We start from the raw sequence: 22088 nt of genomic DNA on the forward strand, positions 1-22088 counted from the left end.
ATTCACATCATTTTTGTCTTCACACTAGAATATTCAAATTATAAGCTATGTATATAAAACCGAAGAGAGTACCTCTGCTAGACATGAATCTTTTTGCACAGTGTAAACCACCACCGGACAGAATAATGATTATGAAATTTTACTGAACGGTCACCTCATTAATAAAAGATTGAGAAATTATGGTGGCAAAAATGTGAACGCGCATTATATTTAATGTTCTGAGATTTATGAGTCTGGTGATTGTACCTGGTATGCTACTCCGTGGCTTCTTTTTTACTTCTATCATGGAAGACTAGACAATTGTGCAATAACTCCATTTGACGTGTTTTTATTTTTATCTGTTGTTTTTATATTCATTTGTTCATTATTTGTCGCCAAAATTTGTATTATGAAGGCCACAGTTCAAAGGTGTATTTTGTACTTTTATGATCTTATTCCTAAGAATCGAATAAAGTGATTGACTGACAATGATTCTGGAGATCTGATAGTTGTAAGCAATAAGATTTTTTTATTCCTACGATGCAGTATCTGAAAGAAACACGTTAGTTATAGATTCCTTACCTTAGAATTACTCCCAGGCGTCAGACTGGATCCGGAAAGTTTTTTCGTTGGCAGTACCTCTGCGCGTTGGAAGGTGGCGTCGATCGGGTCCGCGTCCATAGTCTGTGTCGTGGTTGCCGGAATTACGTTGCAGCAGCTACTTAGACGCCGCCCTCACACGCTGACGCCAGTTCTTTCTTTTTCCGTGCCAGCCAGTGCAGATCCGGGAAGAGTGGTACCTGTCATTTTTTGACTAACTTTTGTCGACTAATTTTTTGAGTCTCCGACACCGAAAAGGTGCACGAGAGATGCCCGGTTTCAAGGCCTGCGTTTCCTGTCATTGCATGATGTTGGTGACGGATCCGCACCGCATGTGTCTTTTTTGTCTGGAGCACGACCACAAGTTGTTCTCCGACTGCTGGGCGATGGCGCCGAAGGCTTTGCGGGAACGGTCCCGAAAGCTGCTTGAACACCGGCAGTCGGCTCCGCGCCACTCGAGGTCCTGGTCGAGACAGAGGGTCGAGTAAGTTGAAGCATAAGAAGAAGTCGAAGAAGCTTCATCGCTCTTCGACTTCTCCATGACGGTCTGCCAATCCGAGGCAAGCAGGTGGTGCCCCTCCCGCGGCTCCTTCCGCGGAGCCCGAAGGGTCGACTCAGAGTTTCCCTCCCTTTCCGGGACCCGTAGCGACTCCCGCCCAGCTTCGTACATTTTACAAGGCGATGCATGCCATCTTTGGGCGAACCGACACTGCCCTTCGGGCCCCACGGACTCAGTTGGGGAGTCTAGGACGTGCAAGGCCAAGGACCACCGCCATCGCTGCAAGACCTGGGCCTCTCCAGTGAGGAGGAAGATAACGTTGCCGAAGGACCAGAAGGCGACGAGGAAAGAGAGGTCGTGGAAGTCGAGAAGAAGACTTCGAAGGAGGTAAGAGAGTCGTCGACCTCGAAAAAACTAGAAGAGTCTCAAAAATCAGACTCGAGGCCTCCAAAGGCATCCTCGGCGTCAAAGCATCCGGCGACCGCAGTTGCATCCAAATCAACACAGACCATGGGAGCCTTAGATAAGGACTGCGGAACGGCAAAGGTCCTCGAAAAAACAAAGACATCGTTAGACAGTCTGTAAAAGGACTTCTCGCATCGAAGAAGGAGAGACCGAAACAAACCTCGATGACCGGTTCAGCGTCATCAGCCAAAAAACTGAAAATCTCGACGACGCAACACACGAGGCCGAAATTGAGAAAAAGAGAAGGCTCGAAGCCAAAATGGCAAATATTCTTCAATGCAAAAAAGACTTCGAAAGCTTGAAGCAATTCAAGATGCCGCCGAAAACAAAGGAAACTGAAGTCAAAAGGGTTGCCGAAGAACCAATACCACGAGAACCCCCGAACAGATCGAAGAAGAGGAGGAAGGTTCATTCTTCTTCGGAGAAGACGTCAAGGAAGACGAACAAGCATACGCAGAATCATCTAACTCGGAGAATCAAGAGCTCCAATGGCAAGATCTCGACGCCGAATCACCTGAGGAGGCTGTGGAATCATATCCTTCGAGGTCATCACCTCCAGATGACATTGGCATGTACAATCAGGTGATTTAAAAGGCTGCATAAACTTATGGGGTTCAGCTAGAGGAAGAAAAACTTCAGTCATGTTTTTTATTAGAGGCTCTGATGCCTACACAATCAAGGAATCAATTCCTGCCAATGCTGCCTAGTGTCTTAGAGCTAGCCACCTGGTGGAAGAGGGTAAAAACATTGCTAAAACATTTTTTAAATCAGCCCTTGATGCTGCTGAAACGTCAAGTAGGAAAATGATGATTAGCATAACCGAAAGAAGGAACGCATGGCTTAGAATCTCAGGCTTCAAGCCAGAAGTGCAAAGCAACATCATTAATTCACCATTCAATGGAGAACAATTGTTTGGAACGGTAGTTGGTGAAAAGCTAAATCAACTAAAGAAGGACAACGAAACCGCAAGATCCATGGGGGCTGTGCAGTTCAGAGGCATGCGTGGAGGCACACCATCAAGAAGACCAGCAAGAAGAGGTACACACCACCCTAATACCTCACATCAAGATTACCAGCAGACATACCAAGCTGGAAACCAGGGCACACAACAGGGACAGCAACAAAGCTGGCAATATCAAGGAAGAGGATCCTTTCGAGGGCGTCCCCATGGCAGAGGTTCAGCCACAAAGAGGTGGACAACAAACCTCTACCAAGTGACTGCACTCACAAGGAGGTACACTCATAAACAACAACGGTGAGAGTACACACGAAAAAGCAGCAGTTACCAAAGCAAGACAAAACCAGTTTACAGCCTTTGGGACCTTATAAGTGTTTAGCCATGCAACAGTTGCATAACTAAATACTTATAAGGTCCCAAAAGCGAGACCTATTGGCTATGCAAAGCGGCCGTGTGGCCGCGAAAGTGCAAGTGATCGCGATCAAACATCAAAGCGCCGTGCGGCCGTGAAAGTAATCGCGGTAAAGCGCTCGCGCCCGCGCACATGCACTGTAGCTCTAGGCTGGCCTGGTAGCACTTTTTGAAGCCCTCTCAATAAGTCTCGCCAGACCAGCGCATGCACTGGGTCAGGCGAGACCTAAAAACAAGTTACTTACCTGTACACTGTGGTTCTCCAGTATTGATATCTTTTATAGATTCACATCCGACCCTCCCTCCTCCCCTTTTCAGGTTGACCTTCCATGCCTCTCTTATTGCCTTATGGTGCTCGTGCTCGAAATCTGAGGTATGGTGACCCTTCAGGGGAAGGAGACTCTATGGTTTGCGCTCTGATTGACCGGAGTTTGGATGTTTTATAACATGGTAATAGGTTGCTAAAAGCTAGTGAATTCTTATGGGCCTTTGAATGTTGAAGTTTAATACTGCTGTTTTACTGTTACCGTGTGACTCCCTCCATGACGATGGGGAAGATTCAAGCATGAGAATCTATAAAAGATATCAATACTTGAGAACTACTGTGTACTGGTAAGTAACTTGCTTTTTTCTGCGACATAGCTGGTTAAGTGAGGTGACCAATAATTACTGCAGAGACAGTTGTCTTGCAGCAATAACCAAGGCAATCAGCAGGTTAATTTGAACATATGGACAGTATGAACTACAAACAAACTTCTATATGTATTCCACACCACTAAATATAAGCAATTCCAAATGTATGTATATGGACGCCTTAGTGGTGTATGTTTCTTGCCATTATGGTCGAAAAGAAATAGGGATTGAAAGTACTTGTGGGATTCATAGTAGTGTAAAATACATTTTATACTGCTTAATGACTGTGCCTTTTTTGTTGCAGCTCACAATGCCATCTCCTATGCCAGAGTACTTAAACGTTCATTACATCTGTGAGTCTGCCTCGAGATTGCTCTTCTTATCAATGCATTGGGCCCGCTCTATTCCTTGTTTCCAGGCACTTGGGTGAGTATTTGAAAGACCAAGTATAGAGCCTGAAAGTAGGACATGTTTCATGGTACTGAAAAACATTGTGCTTACCCACAACTTGGCCAGCCAAAGCGATTAATACCTGAATTTATGCTTTTTTTCTTATATTTTAGGTACTTTTTATTGCACTGCATACTCCGTAAATAACTAAAGTGGACATTTAAAATATAAGCTAGCATATTGCAATGTATGCTTTTTAATCCTATAAAACTCGGGTTGAATTAAATTGTCAATCAGAAAAATATATAGAGTATGTTTTTAGTTCAAAGCCTATCAGACAGCACAGCTGTCTGGTTTGCTAAAGACATCTTGGTAACACTCAAAGCTTTGCTGTATATGCATCCCGCCATTGCTTAACATTGGCTTAGTGGTTTGTATCTCACATTTTTGCAGCGTGAATCTTTCTGGATTCACTATGCTGTGCATTATTCCGCGATCTTGTGGTTGGGTCCGGATTCGTAGTCTTTTCTTTGTTTTTTTTTTTTTTTTTTTTTTTTTGTAGCCCAGGTGGGCGGCGACGACCACCATTTGGTGCACCTTCCGTGACGTCGTCGTGCTTCCTGCGGAAGTCCCACCTTTGGGGCGCCATCTTCAGATTCTTTTTTCCGCCGTTGGGTCTGGATCGTCATCGAGAAGCTCCAGAGTTACAACCGAAGAAAGAAGAAAGAAAAGCGAGTTTCGTCGACAAATACATCGGAGTTTCACAGGAAAGGAGGTTATTTCATCAGCAGCGCGAAGAAAGGAGGTTCAGCGCCCTTTTTTCTTCGACGACCTGGGAGAATGCGCACTCAGAGGCCCTGAGCGCAATGGACAAGACGCCATTCAAGTTCTGCCCAAACTGCCACCACAAATTCGCGCAGAAGGACCAGCATCCGGTCTGCAACCTCTGCCTACCGGTCGAACACCAGAGTAAGGACTGCAACGCCTGCTCAGCCTTCGCGCCGAAGACGCTCAGAGTGAGAGATCGGCAGAGAAGAGCCAACGCCAGCATGGATGGCAAGGATAAGGCCCCGTCGCTCTACGCTCTGGGCCTCTCCTCGGACGACGAGGACAACGTCGCCGGGACAGCCGAAAACTTCACGGTCGTAGAGACCGACAAGAAAAAAGAAGACTAGGTAAGAGAATCGTCGAGCGAAAAACAGAAAGTACCTCAAACACGAGGGTGACTCGAAAAAATCTGAGTCTAAGTCCACGAAGGGAGCCCCGGCGCCGAACATTTCGACGACCAAAGGGGGAACCATGGACAAGAGGCCGAGCGGATCCTTAGAGAAGGACTCCCTGGTGCCGAAAGACGCCGAAAGGGAAGGGTCGTCGAAGACAACCCAGGGAGCGGCCCGATCGACGCTGAAAGAACGGTCGACGTCGACGCAAATTTCGACGAAAAGATCCGCGGTCGACGCCGAAAGCATCTCCGAGATGGAGAAAAAGAAAAGGCGGCTCGAGGCCGAAATGGAGAACATCCTTCAAAGGAAGAAGGAGTTTGACGCCAAGATGAAGGAATTCAAGATTCCAACGATTTCATCGGCGGACGTCGTCGAGGTCGAGGAAGAATTCGACACCGAGGGACTGATGAGGGATCTCGAAGAGGAAGACGATACCTATTATGAAGAGGAAGCCGAGGAAGAAGACCAACAGTCGGTCTACGGCTCGGCACCATCGACCAGCCAGGATATTGAATGGCAGGATCTCGACACCGAGAACCCGGAGGAGTCCGTGGACACGTACCCTTCGAGGCCTTCGCCACCCGACGACATCGGGGTGTACAATATGGTGGTCAGGAGCGCAGCGACAGCCTTCGGCGTCAAACTCGACGAAGAGAAGCCGAAAGCCGATTTTCTCGTCGAGACCCTGCTCCCCATCCAGACAAGGAGCCAGTTCCTCCCCATGCTTCAAAGCGTGATGAATCAGGGGAGAGAAGCCTTCAAGGAACCAGCGACCTGCCGGTCTATCACTCCGAGGACTGAGAAAAAGTATAAGCACTCTTCCCTCGACCCCCCTTACATCAAGGGTAGCGTGACCGCAGACTCCATCATAGCGTCCACGGCCAGGAGAAGGGCCAACGTACCAGCAACCTCGGGCCCACCACCTGATAAAGAGAGCAGGAGGATAGACCTCACAGGAAGAAAGGTCGAGAGGAACGCCGCTATGCACTGGCGCATGGCGAATTCCAATGCTCTCCTCAATAGACACCAGTACCAGCACTGGGACGAGATGGGAGAGTTAGTAAAGCATCTCCCCGAAGAATACCGCCAGAGAGCCTCACACCTAGTTGATGAAGGCAAAAACATCGCCAACTCCTGCATAAAGACGGCGTTGGACGGGGCAGAGACCTCAGCAAGACTCATGGCCATAGGGGTCACCGAGAGAAGGCATGCATGGTTAAGAATCTCGGGATTCAAACCGGAGGTGCAGAACAACATCCTTAGCACCCCCTTCAACGGAGAGACACTGTTACGAGCAACAGTTGACGAGAAGCTCACCCAGCTAAAAAGAGATAACGAAACGGCGAGGTCCATGGGGGCCCTACAGCACAGAGGAATGAGGCGAGGCAACCCCTCAAGGAGACCCTACGGTAGGGGAGGAAACCAGCAGGGCCCGTCGCACCAGATGTTCCAGCAGGGTCAGCAGGGTGAAGGTCACGGACAGGGTCAGCAGAAGCAAAACTGGCAGTACCAGCCCCGGGGCCAGTCCTTTCGCGGGAGAGGGAACGGACGTGGCCAGAGAAGGAGAGGGGGGGAGCAGCCCTCATCAAAGTGACTCTGCACGCAGGAGGACGCCTACCCTCGACATGCCCCCAAGGGTGAGGCGCGAAACAGTAACATCGAGGGGGAGAGAAGGATCAGAAGCCTACGAGCATACAACACCAGTAGGCGGAAGGCTGAGACTCTACCTTCACGAGTGGCAGCGTATAACCACAGACAAGTGGATACTGAACATCATGCAGTACGGGTACTGCGTAGATTTGGAAAGGAAACCGCCAAACAGGAAGCCAAGGGGAAGGCAAAGATCGGAACAAGAACTGACCCTACTCAGAGAAGAAACACGGAAGCTTCTACAAAAGGAAGCCATAGAGCCAGTGCCGTTCAGAGAACGCAACAAGGGGGTCTACTCAAACTACTTCGTGGTCCCGAAGGTAGACGGGAGCCTCAGACCCATCCTAGACCTGCGATACCTAAACAAGTTCGTCAGAACGCAAAGGTTCAAGATGACTTCGCTGCAGGAGGTGCTGCCCCAAATAAGACACGGAGACTTCATGGTCACCGTGGACCTCAAAGATGCCTACCTGCACATCCCAGTAAACAGAAGACACAAGGGACTTCTAAGGTTCAACATCGACCAGGAACACTACCAGTTCACAACCCTGGCATTCGGATTAAAATCAGCACCAAGGGTTTTTACAAAATGCCTGTCGGCGGTCGCGGCCCACCTACGAAAACAGGGGATACACGTCTACCCCTACTTAGACGACTGGCTGGTCAAGGCAAACTCGCGCGAAAAGTGCGCAGCGCACGCAAAACGCGTAACAGACACTCTCACGAACCTGGGGTTCTCAATCCACTGGGGGAAGTCGTCGATGGAACCGGAGCAGGTGAAGATTTTCCTGGGGGCAAAAATCAACTCCCTGTGCGGCACCGTGGTGCCCAGCGACAGGAGGACAGATGCCCTACTGAAGGAGACGCGGCTCTACCAGAAGGGGCGAGCTCTGACAGTGAGGGCGGTGAGCAAATTGATGGGGATGATGGCGTCGTGTATCCAGCTAGTGCCGAATGTACGCTTGCACATGAGACCATTCCAGGAATGGCTACAACAGCAATGGTCACAAGCAAACGGAAGTTGGGAGGATCTAGTGGTTGTTACGCACGCAGTGCAGGAGGAGATAACTTGGTGGAACAGAGACAACATGACAGCAGGGAGAAGCCTGACACCACCAAACCCAACAATGACCATTACCACGGACGCATCGCAAAAGGGATGGGGGGCACACATGGACAACCTCAGAGTGAGGGGTCTGTGGGCTCCAGCAGATGCGGTTCGCCATATCAATTACCTCGAGTTGAAGACAATCCTACTAGCCCTGAAGGCATTCCAGAGGCACCTGTACAACCAGAGGGTGTTGGTCCAAACGGACAACACCACGGCAATGTTCTACATCAACAAGCAGGGGGGGACACAGTCGTTCCCTCTCTCCTCTCTGGCTCAGGAGATTTGGAGATGGGCCATACCTCTCAGGATAGATCTACTGGCAATTCACCTACCGGGGAAGGACAATGTGGAGGCAGACTGGCTAAGCAGGCAGACCTCTGCATCTCACGAGTGGGAGCTCAATGGCCAGGAAACGAAGAAGCTTTTCCGGAGATGGGGAACTCCCACAATAGACCTATTTGCAACACGCCAAAATGCAAAATGCCAAAGCTTCGCGTCCAGGGAACCAGATCAGCAATCCCAGGGGAATGCCCTATGGATACGCTGGTCGAGGACATTTGCCTACGCCTTTCCACCGATACCCCTGTTGCACACAGTGCTCAGCAAGTGCAGGACCAGCAACATGACTCTAATCCTAGTGGCCCCGCAGTGGGCGAGGCAGACATGGTTCTCACAAATTCAAGAAATGGCGCAAGGCAATCCGTACAGGTTCGAGAGGAGAAAAGACCTGCTCTCAATGCAAAACGGGGAGGTCCTGCACCCAGAGCCAGAGACCCTCAACCTGGCAGCATGGCTCCTGAAGACCTAGAGTTCGCGCACCTAAGGTTGCCTCAGAGCACTATGCGAGTGCTACGGGAGGCAAGGAAACCAACTACAAGAAAATGCTACAGCGCAAAATGGAAAAGATTCACGGTGTGGTGCAGGAAACAAGGCCTGCAAAACAGAATGACAAGAGACTCAACTGTGCTGAGGTACCTCACACACCTTCTAAAGAGTAACCTCTGCTCGAGCTCCCTAAGGGTACACCTAGCAGCGATCGTTGCCTACACCAGAGGTGAGAAGGGTACGAGTTTCTTCACCTCGCAGGTGGTGAAGAGATTCATGGAGGGAGCCAAAAGAATGGCCCCCCCGAAAAGGTTGCCGCCGCCGGCATGGAATTTAAACGTGGTTCTGACGGAGCTCATGAAGGCGCCGTTTGAACCCATTCACAAGGCCACTCTGCAAATGTTGACGATGAAAACTGCCTTTCTAGTGGCCATAACCTCACTACGCAGGGTGAGCGAGCTTCAGGCACTAACGCTACAGGAACCCTACATTCAAATTCACAAAGACAGGGTAGTCCTGAGGACGGACCCACACTTCATGCCCAAGGTAGTGTCGGCGTTCCACATGAATCAGAGTATCCAGATACCAAGTTTCTTCCAAAACCCGACTACAAACGCAGAAAGGGCACTGCACACCCTCGATGCCAGGAGAGCGGTGATGCACTACATTGAAAGAACCAAGGAACTCAGGAAGTCGAAGCAGCTGTTTGTGTCCTTTGCTACTAGCTTCATGGGTAGACCAGTGACCAAGGGCAACATCGCTAGGTGGATTGCCCTCACTATTCAATTCTGTCACAAACAGGCTGGACAGGAGCTAGTGGAGGGGCCCCAGGCTCACTCCACAAGGAAGAAGGGGGCCACCGTTGCCTTCCTGGCAAACACGCCCATCCAAGACATTTGTCTGGCTGCAACTTGGGCATCTGTGCACACGTTCACAAAACACTACTGCGTGGACATTCAGATGAATAAGGAAGCACAGGTCGGACAGAAGGTGCTACAACACATTTTCAACGACCAACGATCATCTTCCACCCAGCCACCACAAAATTAGGAAAACCGCTACAAAGTCTATGCACAGCATAGTGAATCCAGAAAGATTCACGCTGCAAAACGAAAAGTTTCTTACCTGTCGGTGTAGTTTTGCAGCTTGAAGATCTTTCTGGATTCACTAGCGAACCCACCCACCTCCGCCAGGAAGATGAGGCTGGAGGAAGGGGGGTAAAATGGAAAAGATCAAAGAAATGGAAACGTTCAGAAAATGGACAAAAGGATTAAGCAATCGCCTAGGGTAAAAAAAAAAAAAAATGAGGGAAAAAAGAACCCGAAGATGGCGCCCCAAAGGTGGGACTTCCGCAGGAAGCACGACGACGTCACGGAAGGTGCACCAAATGGTGGTCGTCGCCGCCCACCTGGGCTACAAAAAAAAAAAAAAAAAAAAAAAAAAGACTACGAATCCGGACCCAACCACAAGATCGCGGAATAATGCACAGCATAGTGAATCCAGAAAGATCTTCAAGCTGCAAAACTACACCGACAGGTAAGAAACTTTTCGTTTTTGGCTTTCTATCTACTGACTTTATTTGCTTTAGGCTGTCCATCGTGAGTGCTTCCCTCCCAAGGAGAAAAGCCTTCTCATACCTACTCCCCTTCTATTCTTCCACAAGTGCTCCTTTGTGTAAACTTGTTCTTATCCTGTCACATTTGCTGTGCATTCAAAAACAGAGGTCTAATGTCAGGCTTTATCCTTCGGTGAGCTTGGTCTTTTCAAACTGAGAGGTTTTATGTGATAATCTTGCTAGATACTAGGGGTGGGATCGTTTTTTTCCCCAGCACACAACATTTAAATGAAATGTGCAAGTATTTCAGAATATGTCAAAATTTGGAACGCGCACATGAAGCATATTTTTTTGTTAATTCTGAAGTTTGTTGGAAACAAATACTTTAATGTGATCAAAATAAATTAGTACCCTAGATGATGCCATTTCCGCACATTATCATTTGTTCGCTGTAGAGTTTTGGCAGATTTGTCTGTGCAAATGTAATAGTCTTTTCAATTGAAAATGTGTTGTCTGTAATGGCAGTGTGCTACCACACCATGCATACTCCACTCTACCCCTTTCCTCTTTACTCTGCACCACTTCATACCACTGTACTGTACTCTGCACCACTCCACTTTACACCACTGCACTTTGCGCAACTGCCATGTGCCACTGCACTCTACTCTGTACCACTTTACTCTGTGCCACACCACTGCACTCTACTCCACACCAATCTGGGCCACTCCAATCTACTCTGCACTGCTCCACTATACTCCAATGCACTCTACTCTGAAACAGTCAATTCTCTACCCCTGCACTGTTCGCCAGTCCACTGTATGCCAGTCTAATCTATTCTGCACCACTGCACTCTAAACCCCTTTACTGTACACCATTACACTTTACACCACTCTACTCTACACCACTGTACTCTACCCTGCACCACTCCACTTTACTCTACTCTGAAATAATCTACTTCACACCACTTTACTCTACGCCACTGCACTCTACTCTGCAACATTACACTCTACGCCACTCTACTCAGCACCACTCTACTATAAACCACTACATTCTACGCCACTGCACTCTGCCACTCTACTCTGCACCACTCCACACTACTGCACTCTACTGTGGCCCACTCCAATCTGCACAACTGCATTCTACAATGCTTCATTGTATGACACTGAAATCTATATCCCTGCATTCCACATCAATATACCCTTCAACACTCTACTCCGATACACTCTACACCAGTGCACTCTACTCTTCAGCACTCTATGCTGCTCTACTGCATTCTATGCCTTTGCACTCTTTGCCACTCTACTCTACCCCGTTCACTTTGCAGCACTCAAATCTACACCACTAAACTCTACGAAACAATATTCTACTCTGCACCAGTCTACGCCACTCTACTCTGCACCACTCTATGCCTCTGCACCACTTGGATGCTGCATCTACGGCACTTTACTTAACATCACACCACTATATGGCACTGCACTCTGCAGCACTCCATTCTACAACACTATATTCTTCTCTGCACCACTCTATGGCACTCCTCTCAGCACCCCTTTACGCTACTGCACTTTACACACTCTACTCTGCACTACTGCACTCTACTATGCAACACTCTAATCTGCGCCACTCCAATGTACCATGCGGCATTGTACGCTGCTGAATTCTTTGCCAGTGCACTCTGCACCACTGCCCTCTATGGCACTATTCTCTGCAACACTCTACACCAATTCACTTTACGTCACTCTACTGTACGCCACTCTATACGACTCCACGCCACTCTAGTACATGACACTCTGCCACTTCACTTGTCTTCAACATTCCAGTCTATGACACTCCACGCCACTCGCCTCTACGCCACTAACGGCATGGTTAAAACGCATTGGAAAAAGCAGTAGCTCTTGCATAGGCTAAGTATAGACACTAGCCTGCTTGCAAATACTTACATTTTTGTAGCTGAAGCAGTTGAGATGCTAGGTGATGGCAAATTACCTGGATGTTAAGGTGCATCACTCAAGGGAATGTCTGTTTAAACTTAGGACTTTCATTTTTAAAACATTTGATGGCTACTTAGGTACTCTAGGCCATATCTCCTCATCTAAGTCCTGCATCCATGGCACAGTTACGACGACTCCTCTTAGTAATATGTAGACGTCTTCTTTTAACAGCTCTTTTTTACTGATGGAAACTCAGATTCATCACCTTGTGAATACCCCTAGGTGCCAGACTACATCTGTAAAAAAAAAAATTCTCAGCAATTCCCTTGTGCGCTGGTAAAGGGCATCCTGCAGCTCCAAGTCAGTTTCATCCTGACCTGAAAGTGACATTTGGGACACAATATGTCTGCTACCTCTGCGCATCAATGTCATTTCTTTTCTTTCTGCACCTTCTTGTGCGGATCCCGAGCTCATTCCCTTTATTTCACTTGACAGAAGATAATTCCAAACATTTTTCAAGTGTGCAAGGAACATGTTACCCCCAAAAGTGACAGGCTTCAAAATCTCAAGGTTTGCCATTAACAGATGTCAGTTACAGACCCTCACAAGGTTAGCCTCTGGTGTGTCGGCTTCTAGCATGACTTGAAATCATGCAGCAAAGGCGTTTGGATGAATCTGAAGGCCATCTGGGACCTCAAGGCCAAACTATACATCGCCGAGCACCACAGATTTCCTGGTTTAAGGTGAGGACTCGTATGTATTCTCTGTCCCGAGGCTGTTCCAGGGAGAGGTCCTCATCCCAGTCCAAATTCTCAGGTAAGTCCATGTAGAAAAAACGCAAGAAGTCCAAACATGGCTCCCCTTCTTACCACTACTCTCATCAAGAGAAGATTCCTGGACGTCAGGTACCCTTTAGGAGCCCTCTGTCACGCTTTTTGGCCCCATGGATCTAAGGAGGGTCCAGTAGGGTTTTCGCTGGTGGATCCATCCCAGATTGCTCAGGGGAACCTACCTTTCCTCCTGCGGCAACCAACACCAGAGATTCTTGTGGTTTAGGTGTCCTCAGACAGCTTAAACCAAATGCATTTCCGGCCACTCCACCGGACATATAGTCAAAATGTACAGAGGGATTCTGAGAAACTGATCTTCTCGTCTGCCAGCCATGCCCTCAGATTCGTACATTTTGGTTGGTTCGTGGGTTGTTACTCAAAGTGTTGTGGAACATGGTGATCAATATCTTGCCCATAGTCCCAGACGGCCTTTGGGCCAATCACAAACAAATAATTCAGGATGCCTGACGCAGCGAAGTACTAATCCAGTCGGGCCTGCACACGACTTACTGTCTGGGTAGGGCAGTTGATACTAGCGTGGTGCTTAGGCACCATGCATGGATAAGATACATGGGCTTCTCTAGTAATGCCCAACAGTCTGTCATGGACATGCCATTTGATGGTACCTGTCTCCTCGGAGACAAGGCAGACTGCATTAGAGCACTTTAAAGAAGACAAGACAACAGTGCTCTTTCTTGACCTTGCACCACCCATATGGCAGTTTCTACAGCAATATTGCCCTTTCGAGGTTTTACAAGAGGGGTACAGCAGAGACCATGACAGATTTTGCCACTGCAACAGACCTTTCGTGGTAGAAGTTGGGAATTCAGGCGACAGTGTCCAGGCCCCCAGGGGCAACAACCTACCCAATTACGCAATTGATGGTGGTCTACTGCATCCTGCTAGTGGAACACAACAGGTTGCCTATGCAGTGGGAATCTGAAGTCTCAGTGGGCTTCGCACCAGGAAACGTCTCCAATTCCTTCCAGGTGTCGGAGAAGACCGCAAATATTTGCAGTGGTGATTGCTGGACTGGGTGGCAGACAGTCTCCCTGTCTCACCCATATTGAATGGTCTTAACAGATGCCTTGTTGCTCAGTAGGGGAGGGCATCTGCGAGAGTTGGAGACCAGTGAATTCTGGTGGAAACATACCTCCACAGCAACCTGTTGGAGTTGGGGGTGATTTGCTTGCTCTAAAGGCTTTGCTTCCGTCCATCAAAAGGGAACAGGTGCAGGTTCTTACAGACACTACTGCAGTGTGGTACTGTAGCAAGCAGAACGGGGTGAAGTTTTGGCTCCAATGACGGGAGGCTCCGGGCGTTTGGAACTGGCTGAATCCTCAGGGCAGCTCCCTGGTGATACGACACCTGACAAGATCTTTTGCCTAGAGAATCACAAATGGCTGCTATGCTCAGAACTTTGTCTCAATCTTTTTGCCACCACAGAGAATGTGCAGTGTCCAAACTATTGCACATTGGAATTCCCAAGTCGAGAATCTCTGTGCGCATGAAAGTTTAGCCAGCTGTCTCAGGACAGCCAAACTGTCATGCGCACTGGCATCTCCTCAACTTAAGCTCCATTGCCAGGTGGCGAGAATAGTCTCCTTTGGAGCAGAAAACAAGACCACTCAGGCCACTCCCAGTGCTTCTCTCGTGTATGAGAGAACGCTGGGATTGGCCGCAGCGGAGTCTTGGCGTCTCAGTAGAAAGGAGAAGACCGGCGACCAGGAGGAGAAGGTACATTGTTTTTTTTTTTTTTTTGTCGTTCCCACTCTCCTGCCACACCACTCTGCCATGAGCGCAGCCACTCCTGGTAAAATCATATCCATGGCACAAACCCTTATTCAAATGAATTTTGTGGGTTAAAAGTCTCTTAATGGCCATAACAACATTTGCCCAATTATTACTTTGCAGTTTAACTGTTTGCAACACACACAGTGGGACACCCCAACCGAGGAGTTTGCACTACAAAATATCTGTATACTAAATCAATTACTGCCCTAAAATGTATGAAGCTGTAGTACAAATGTTATGCTGCTTCTATAGCTTCCCTGACGACACACCAGAGAGTGAAACAGTAGTCAAGCATTAACTGTCCTTATCTGGTGCCTTCCTGTTCTACTCTTATGTCACTCTTCAACCAATCAGCTGCATCGCCACAACACTTTTGATGATGGCAGGGTGCCACAAACAGAGCAGCTTCCAAACTACCCAGCATTGCCATCCAAGCATTCAGAGTTGTTTTGTTGAACAAACAAACAGGTATTTCAACAAGGTGACCAGATTTGACACACATACCGTTCAAATCTTGGAACATTGTATTTGTTGGATTGAGCTGTAAGTTCAACACCTAACAGTAAGTGCAAACATTGCCCTTCCAAACCTAATCATTTCCTGTAATCACCTTAGACTCTCCAGGTACACATCATGAAAACCACCTAATATGGGAAGCTTATGTGTATCACAGAATATGGAATGTAGCCGAGGTAGCTTGTCCTATGGCTGTTGCTATCATGTTATATCTGGCCACTATCTACCAGGAAGATTTGCAACTGGAGAATAAATCTTATTTATCCACATTACAGAACAAGTCTATTTGCTGTAGTGGCGACAAGTGCCAGACCTCTTTATCACATGTGCGATAGGATCTATAATTGGAATCATAAAGCATATTTTATTATAAAAATATTTTTGTTTTTTGACGGCACAAAACTGTATGCACAGCACAGACAGAAAAATGTGCAATCTCCCCCACACATAAAAATTCCTCCACTGTCTCCTCCGAACCCTTCCCCTCTAACCAAGAGGCTAGTTATTCACTCTTCATTTCCTCTCCCCAACTCTCCCTATATACGTAGGCTTCATTACAAGGTGACTGAAAAATATTTAATTTATATGAAAGTGAGACAAACGTAAAGTGCAGTTCAAGGTGTCATTGACACCATGAGTAGCGGTGAGTGCATCTTCAAGACTTCACTCCATAGTGTAAATACCATTTGCCCAGTGTCCAAAATACAGAATATTTGCATAAACCCACAACTGTTCTTGCATTCAGAGTACACTGACTGATAGAATATTAAATATTGGAGGGCCAATCATTTTCAGTCTTTAAGGGAGGACATTTTGGATACATTATCGAGCAGTCACTGTTTACCTAGCCAGACCATTACACATGTTCAAACATGTGATTGAGAAGAGTGTGCTTCGATGCGGACGCCGGTGTGTAGTTAACTGTCACGTTTATGTTTCCTGCCATAGGTCATCAACATTTCCTATCTAGCAATAGCTGAAATTGACACTTCCTCAAAAATGGCACCAGGAGGATTTTGATATGGAATAGAACCCTGAAGTAAAAGAACCAATATTGTTGGTAGAAATATACGTAGATTGATTGTTGGGTGAAAAAATATCAGAGTAGTCAATGGAAAATAGAGAAAACTAGAGGATTTTAAGCACAGTATTGTATTATGCAGGCATGCTGTACCTAAAGCCCATACTAGTAGAAATGTGCTGATGTTTGAGAAAGCAATTCAAAAAAGTTATTACCATAACTCATGTTATGTTGTCCCTACTAAATGCTATTATGTCTGCTGGCATGTGTGCCCCTTGCCATGAAGTATATTTCAGTAAAAAAAAAGTTACTAAACAAAATAAGGAACTTGACATACTGTGTAAAGTGTGCATAATTAAAGGCTTGAGGTATCCGAGTGGTTCTAACTAGTCTTTATATTCTGCAAATCAGATAACACAAAAAGGGTGTGGGTTGACCTTTTTATCTCAATACACCATCTGGTTTGATAGACAGCCACTACCCAACATAAATGAAATGCTGGTGTCAGGAAAAGTCAAATTGGTTCGCTCTAGGTTTATTAGCAACCTCATGTGATTCCATTTGTAACACTGTTTGGGGCCTACCATATATACATTGCCATTTGGACTAATGTCTGCCTCAGCAATATTCCATAGGCTATTGCAAAAGGTGTATCAGGACAACACCGGTGTACTTTTTTTCCTAGGATGACATTCTGATCTGTCGTTTGAAGGAAATGCAACATGATGTAAGTTTGTGTTGCGATAGATTGAAGGACAAGGGTTTGACCGTGTAGCTTGAATTGAAAGTAAATAAAAAGCCCCGCCCACCCCATGACCTACTTAATGCAGGGTGCTGCGCGACTGTACTGATGGGGTGCCGATGGCGCACCAAAGTCCATCCCGCATGCACTTGACCTTCGCCCAGTGCCAGAAACCCTGTCCCCCACACTATCCATTGCAAGACCACTGTCACAGCTGCTGCAGACACTGGAGCCAACGATTGTCGCCTCTACTCCTCCGCCATCCTCCACTGCCTCCACACCATACACCAGCCTTCACACTGCTACAGCGCATCTCCCTGCACCACAGTAGTACATTATTCCCGGGCCTACTGCAATTCCAACTGCGACACCTGAAGCGCCGTCACCAAGCAACCAACAAATGGCACCAAATAACCAATGCACAACACTACCACCACCACACACCATCTGTTTGCTATGCTCCTTAACGTCCCTTCACTCTGTAAACAGTCCAAAGAAATCTGGGACCTCCTAATGAGCAATGCACCCAACCTTCTCTTCCTGACCGAAACTTTGCTAAACCTAGCATCCAACCCTGACATTGCCGCAGCAATCCCACTGCCTACAGTATCTTACACCAAGACCATATTCAACTGCACCACCTCCACAAAATTAAACACGTACCCAATGGAACACTTAAATTTCGAAACACGAATGGACAACACCATCACCCTAAAGTGAACCCTTGCCTACCATCCACCAGTCCCCTGAGCGGAATTCTGCAACCACATTGCGGACTACATCTCTCCCCTCTCCTTTAGATCAAGCAACTGCATCCTCCTCTGACACCTCAACTTCCATCTGGAAGACAACACAGACCCCAACTCCACAGCCCTCCTCGGAAGCATCAGCAACATTGGCTAGTCCATAGACAAATCCACACAGTAGGCCATACCTTCTACACAATCTTCTCCTCCAACAACAGGATCACCACCACCCACATAACACCGCTCACATGGTCAGACCACTACTTTGTCCATGTCAGGAGACCCTTCCACAGAGTCACCCCTCCTAATAATCCCAGTGCACCTTCACGACAATGGGTTAAAGTACCTGAAAAAGAATGAATCCAGATCCTATTAGAAAAATCATCTCCAGCCACAGTGGAAACCCTGATAACACTAAAATCTTAAATGGATGGATCACCGATTGCGCCAACCACATTACTTCCACCATATCAGCACCAAAACGAACAACAAATGTCTCAACTGCTACACGAATTACCTCAGGAATTCCATACGCTGCAAATAGCTCAAAAGAAAATGGAGACTCAACAAAAAGGCCACAGTAAGACTTGCATACAACCACTTTCACAAGCAACTACAAGACACAAAGAAAAGAGCCCTAGCCCTCGGACTCGAAGCCAGCTCAAACAACTGGAGAGAACTCTTTCCCATCATCAAGGAGTTCCCAAGTCCCGCAGTAGCCAAACAGTGACATCACCCTATCCCAAACACTGTGATGACCTCTCTAACCTTTTTGACCAGAAGATCCCTAAGATCTACAACAAATTAGACGCTCAGCCAGCCAACCCGAACCTTATCAACCATCCGAACTCCACCACCAAACAGAAGATCATCAACTGGAAGCCCCTCTCGAACAAAGACATCACTGTTTTGGTGAGAACCATCCGATCAGAAGCCCCCTCGGAGCCCTGCCCACACTTCATCTACAACCTAGGAAGCACCATCATCGCCCCTGCTCTCACCACAGTCATCAACTCCTCTCTAACCTCTGTCACATTCCCAGCAAACTGGAAAAATGCAGAAGTCACTGCCCTGTTGAAGAAGCAATTGGTGAATGCCAACACCCACAGCAACCCATCTCACTACCTTTCCCAACCAAAGTCATGGAGAAGGCCATCAACTTTCAACTCTCTGTCCACCGACTTCTTGACAGATCTCAATCAGACCACAAATGACATCAGAAGCATCCTCAACCAAGGAGAGACAGTCACCCTCATCCTCCTTAACCGCTCCACAGACTTTGACACAGTCTCCCACAACACTCATCAGGAAGATTTACCTCCTGGGCATCCACGGGTGAGCCTTTTAGTGGATATTCTTCTTCATCGCAGGAAGAACACTATGTGAAACTACCACCCTACACTTCAGAACCCAAACCTCATCTGCGGGGTCCTTCAAGGCTACTCCCTCAGCCCAACGCTCTACATCGTATACATGGCATCCTTCTCAGACATCATTAGATCACACAGCATCAGCATCATCTCATAAGGCGACAACAAACAGTTCATTCTCTCCCTAAAGTATAGATCCAGCACTGCCAAATCCAACTTCTCCACCTGCATGAGCAACAACGCATCATGGATGAAAAACTGCCTCCAGCTCAACTCAGACATAACCAAAGTCCACATTTTTGGAAACAACAACTCCCCCGGGATGCCTTGTGATTGCCTCCCGAACTAGGCCCAACCTACTGATCATGCCAAGAACCTTGGGATCATCATACACACCAACCTCCCCATGCATAAACAGATCAACGCCATCTCCTCATCCTGCGATTGCTATGCAAGATTCTCAAATTGATCCAGATGAACACTAGACAACACGCACATATCACCGCACCTCAACACACTCCACTGGCTCCCAGTCCAAGAAAGAGGCACATTCAAGCTACTCACGTACGCCTACAAAGCTCTCCCTAAAATCCGACCAGCATATCTCAACCTCTGCCGCAACTTTTACCAACCCACCAGAGGCTTTCAGTCGGCCTCTCGGGCTACTGCATACACCCCTCGCATCGAGAAGACTAGATGAGGGGGAAGCGCCTTCTCACATATTTCAGCCAAAGCCTGGCATGACATCCCGCAACAGCTTAGAACCACCCAGTCCCTCTCTGACTTCTGAAAGAAGCTCAAGACTTGGCTCCTCCAGAAAAAAATGGCAAGATTCCATCCTTCCACCTTCTCGGGCCCTCGCCCTAAGTGCCTGGATATCCTCATGTGTGACTAGCTGCACTTTCCAAATCCACATAACACTAATGTCAATGGGAAGATGCAGACTTGAGACCAAGAAAGTAAGGTAAAGCAGTAGAAACTATTTGTGTAAAGAACTGTGAGTGAAAGTGAAATAAATAATTGCTCATAGGGTAATATATCCTTAGCGGTATTTTGGGCGTTTAAATACTTGAGAAAAATCGGTTCCTGGTGTTGGACATATTGTTAAAAAAAATTAAAAAACAGCCGCAAACTCCTGATTCATCTTTTATTCACTAAAGTTTACGTATTAGCTTCTTATAGCATAGTGAGATGAGTAGCAAATCTTCAAGAATTTTACTTTAGAAAATAATATTTAGCAGGAAAAAATTGTGGTTTGGCTAATTGGGTCCAAAACTGTATATTACACCTGCTGATGCAACTTGCGCTCTTCTTCCTTCGCTTAACTTTAGTCTGACATGCAGTAAATAATCTGGTACACCAGAAAAGATGGCAATAGCAGAAGGCCACAAAAAAACTTTTTTTTAATGAAACCAATGTATTGATTGTCACTTACATTTACAATAAATTCAGAGAATAATTTTTCTGATGGACACTTCTAACAGCATATTCCTCACCTCCCCTTAGAATATGCCCCAGGGGCCACATCGGATCTGGCAACCTTTCTTCAGCAGTGCTCCTTCATGCTGCTAGGTGGTGCAGCTCCATGCTGCCCTTGAAGTGACGGAGCGGAGCCTCATATAAGTTCCACTCCTGCGTGCTGATGTCAGTTCCTTTCTTTCCATGCCTTTCAACATGGATCCACAGTTCTGCTTCAACTTCATTGGCCTTTTGATGACTTCTAAATAAAATCCAGTGTGCTGGGGAACAATGTCCCCTCCTAAAACAAGATGTTTTACACCATGCAGTTCCGCACAAGGTAATGTATCTGATAGATACTTCTAGCCGCAGATTCCTTGCCTTAGAATATTTCCCAAGCGTCAGACTGGATCCAGAAAGTTTTCGTGAGCAGTACCCCTTCTTTCTGTGCCAGCCAGTGCAGATCCAGGAAGACTTATCTCTTAGTCACTAGGTTTTTTCAACGTTTTGTCAGTCTTTTTTTGTGGTTTACCTCCTGGTGTGGCCGAGATGTCTTTGAGGATGACTGGCTGTAACCGACAGATGTCTGCGACAGGCCCGCACCTTGTATTTCTTTGATGCTTTTAGCGGGACCACGACCCGTATGGCCTGCCTCAGCTGCCACGCCATGCACCTGAATGCCTTGAGGGAGTGATCCCTCAAGTTGGTGGCGGAGCGAGCACACAATGTTCCAGGTCGAGAGGAAGGGAGCAGTCGCCCAGCCTAAGATTATCATCGCATTCGAAGTCATCAAGCCATTCGGGTAAGTCCAAGTCCCACGAAATGGAGCAGTTGAAGCATGCTTCAACGTTGCATCCTTCGTCGGCCGAAGAGACTAGGGAACGTCACCTTTCAAGGCCTGGCTCCGTGGTTGAGCCAGCATCTGGGTCTGCTTCGATCTCCCTGAGTTTCTAGGAGCCGGAGTGACCCCTCCCCCCCCCAATTGCGTGAATTTTATGAGGCCATGCACCTTATCTTTGGGGAGCTCATTCTCTCTGGCTTGACTTCGGGCCCCTCGACTTCGGGATGGGGTCCCTACTGGGTCCACGCCGGCAACTACAGTGCCAGTCGGGCCACAAAGATGCACAGCTGGATCCAGATCAGGGCCGTCATGCCACCTTGACCTTCACCGACACCAATCCCGGGCCCGACGCTCCCAGCGCCATCCCCATTATCATCCCCGACTCGGACATAGAGCCGGAGAAACATCGACCGGAGTCATGTCTTCTGGGCCAGAGCCTGAGCCCTATTCCTATGGGCTAGGATTCTGGGAGGATTGGGAGGGATCGCTGGACTCTGGGAAATACCAGTCTTATGAGGAACAACTGGACTGGGGACCTGGGTG

General features: G+C 47.6%; 1 protein-coding gene across 4 annotated transcripts in view; it reads left to right on the forward strand.

The window, feature by feature from the left end:
- NR2C1 (nuclear receptor subfamily 2 group C member 1) overlaps positions 1-22088 on the forward strand; it is a 358243-nt gene that overhangs the window by 228193 nt on the left and 107962 nt on the right. For all 4 annotated transcript variants that reach the window (XM_085653389.1, XM_085653391.1, XM_085653392.1 and 1 more), the window contains one exon: positions 3850-3971. In XM_085653389.1, the coding sequence (XP_085509515.1) occupies positions 3850-3971 (122 nt within the window). The remainder of the gene's footprint in view (positions 1-3849; positions 3972-22088) is intronic.

Source organism: Triturus cristatus, chromosome 4_1, assembly GCF_964204655.1.
Source record: "Triturus cristatus chromosome 4_1, aTriCri1.1, whole genome shotgun sequence".
NCBI classification, from domain to species: Eukaryota; Metazoa; Chordata; class Amphibia; order Caudata; family Salamandridae; genus Triturus; species Triturus cristatus.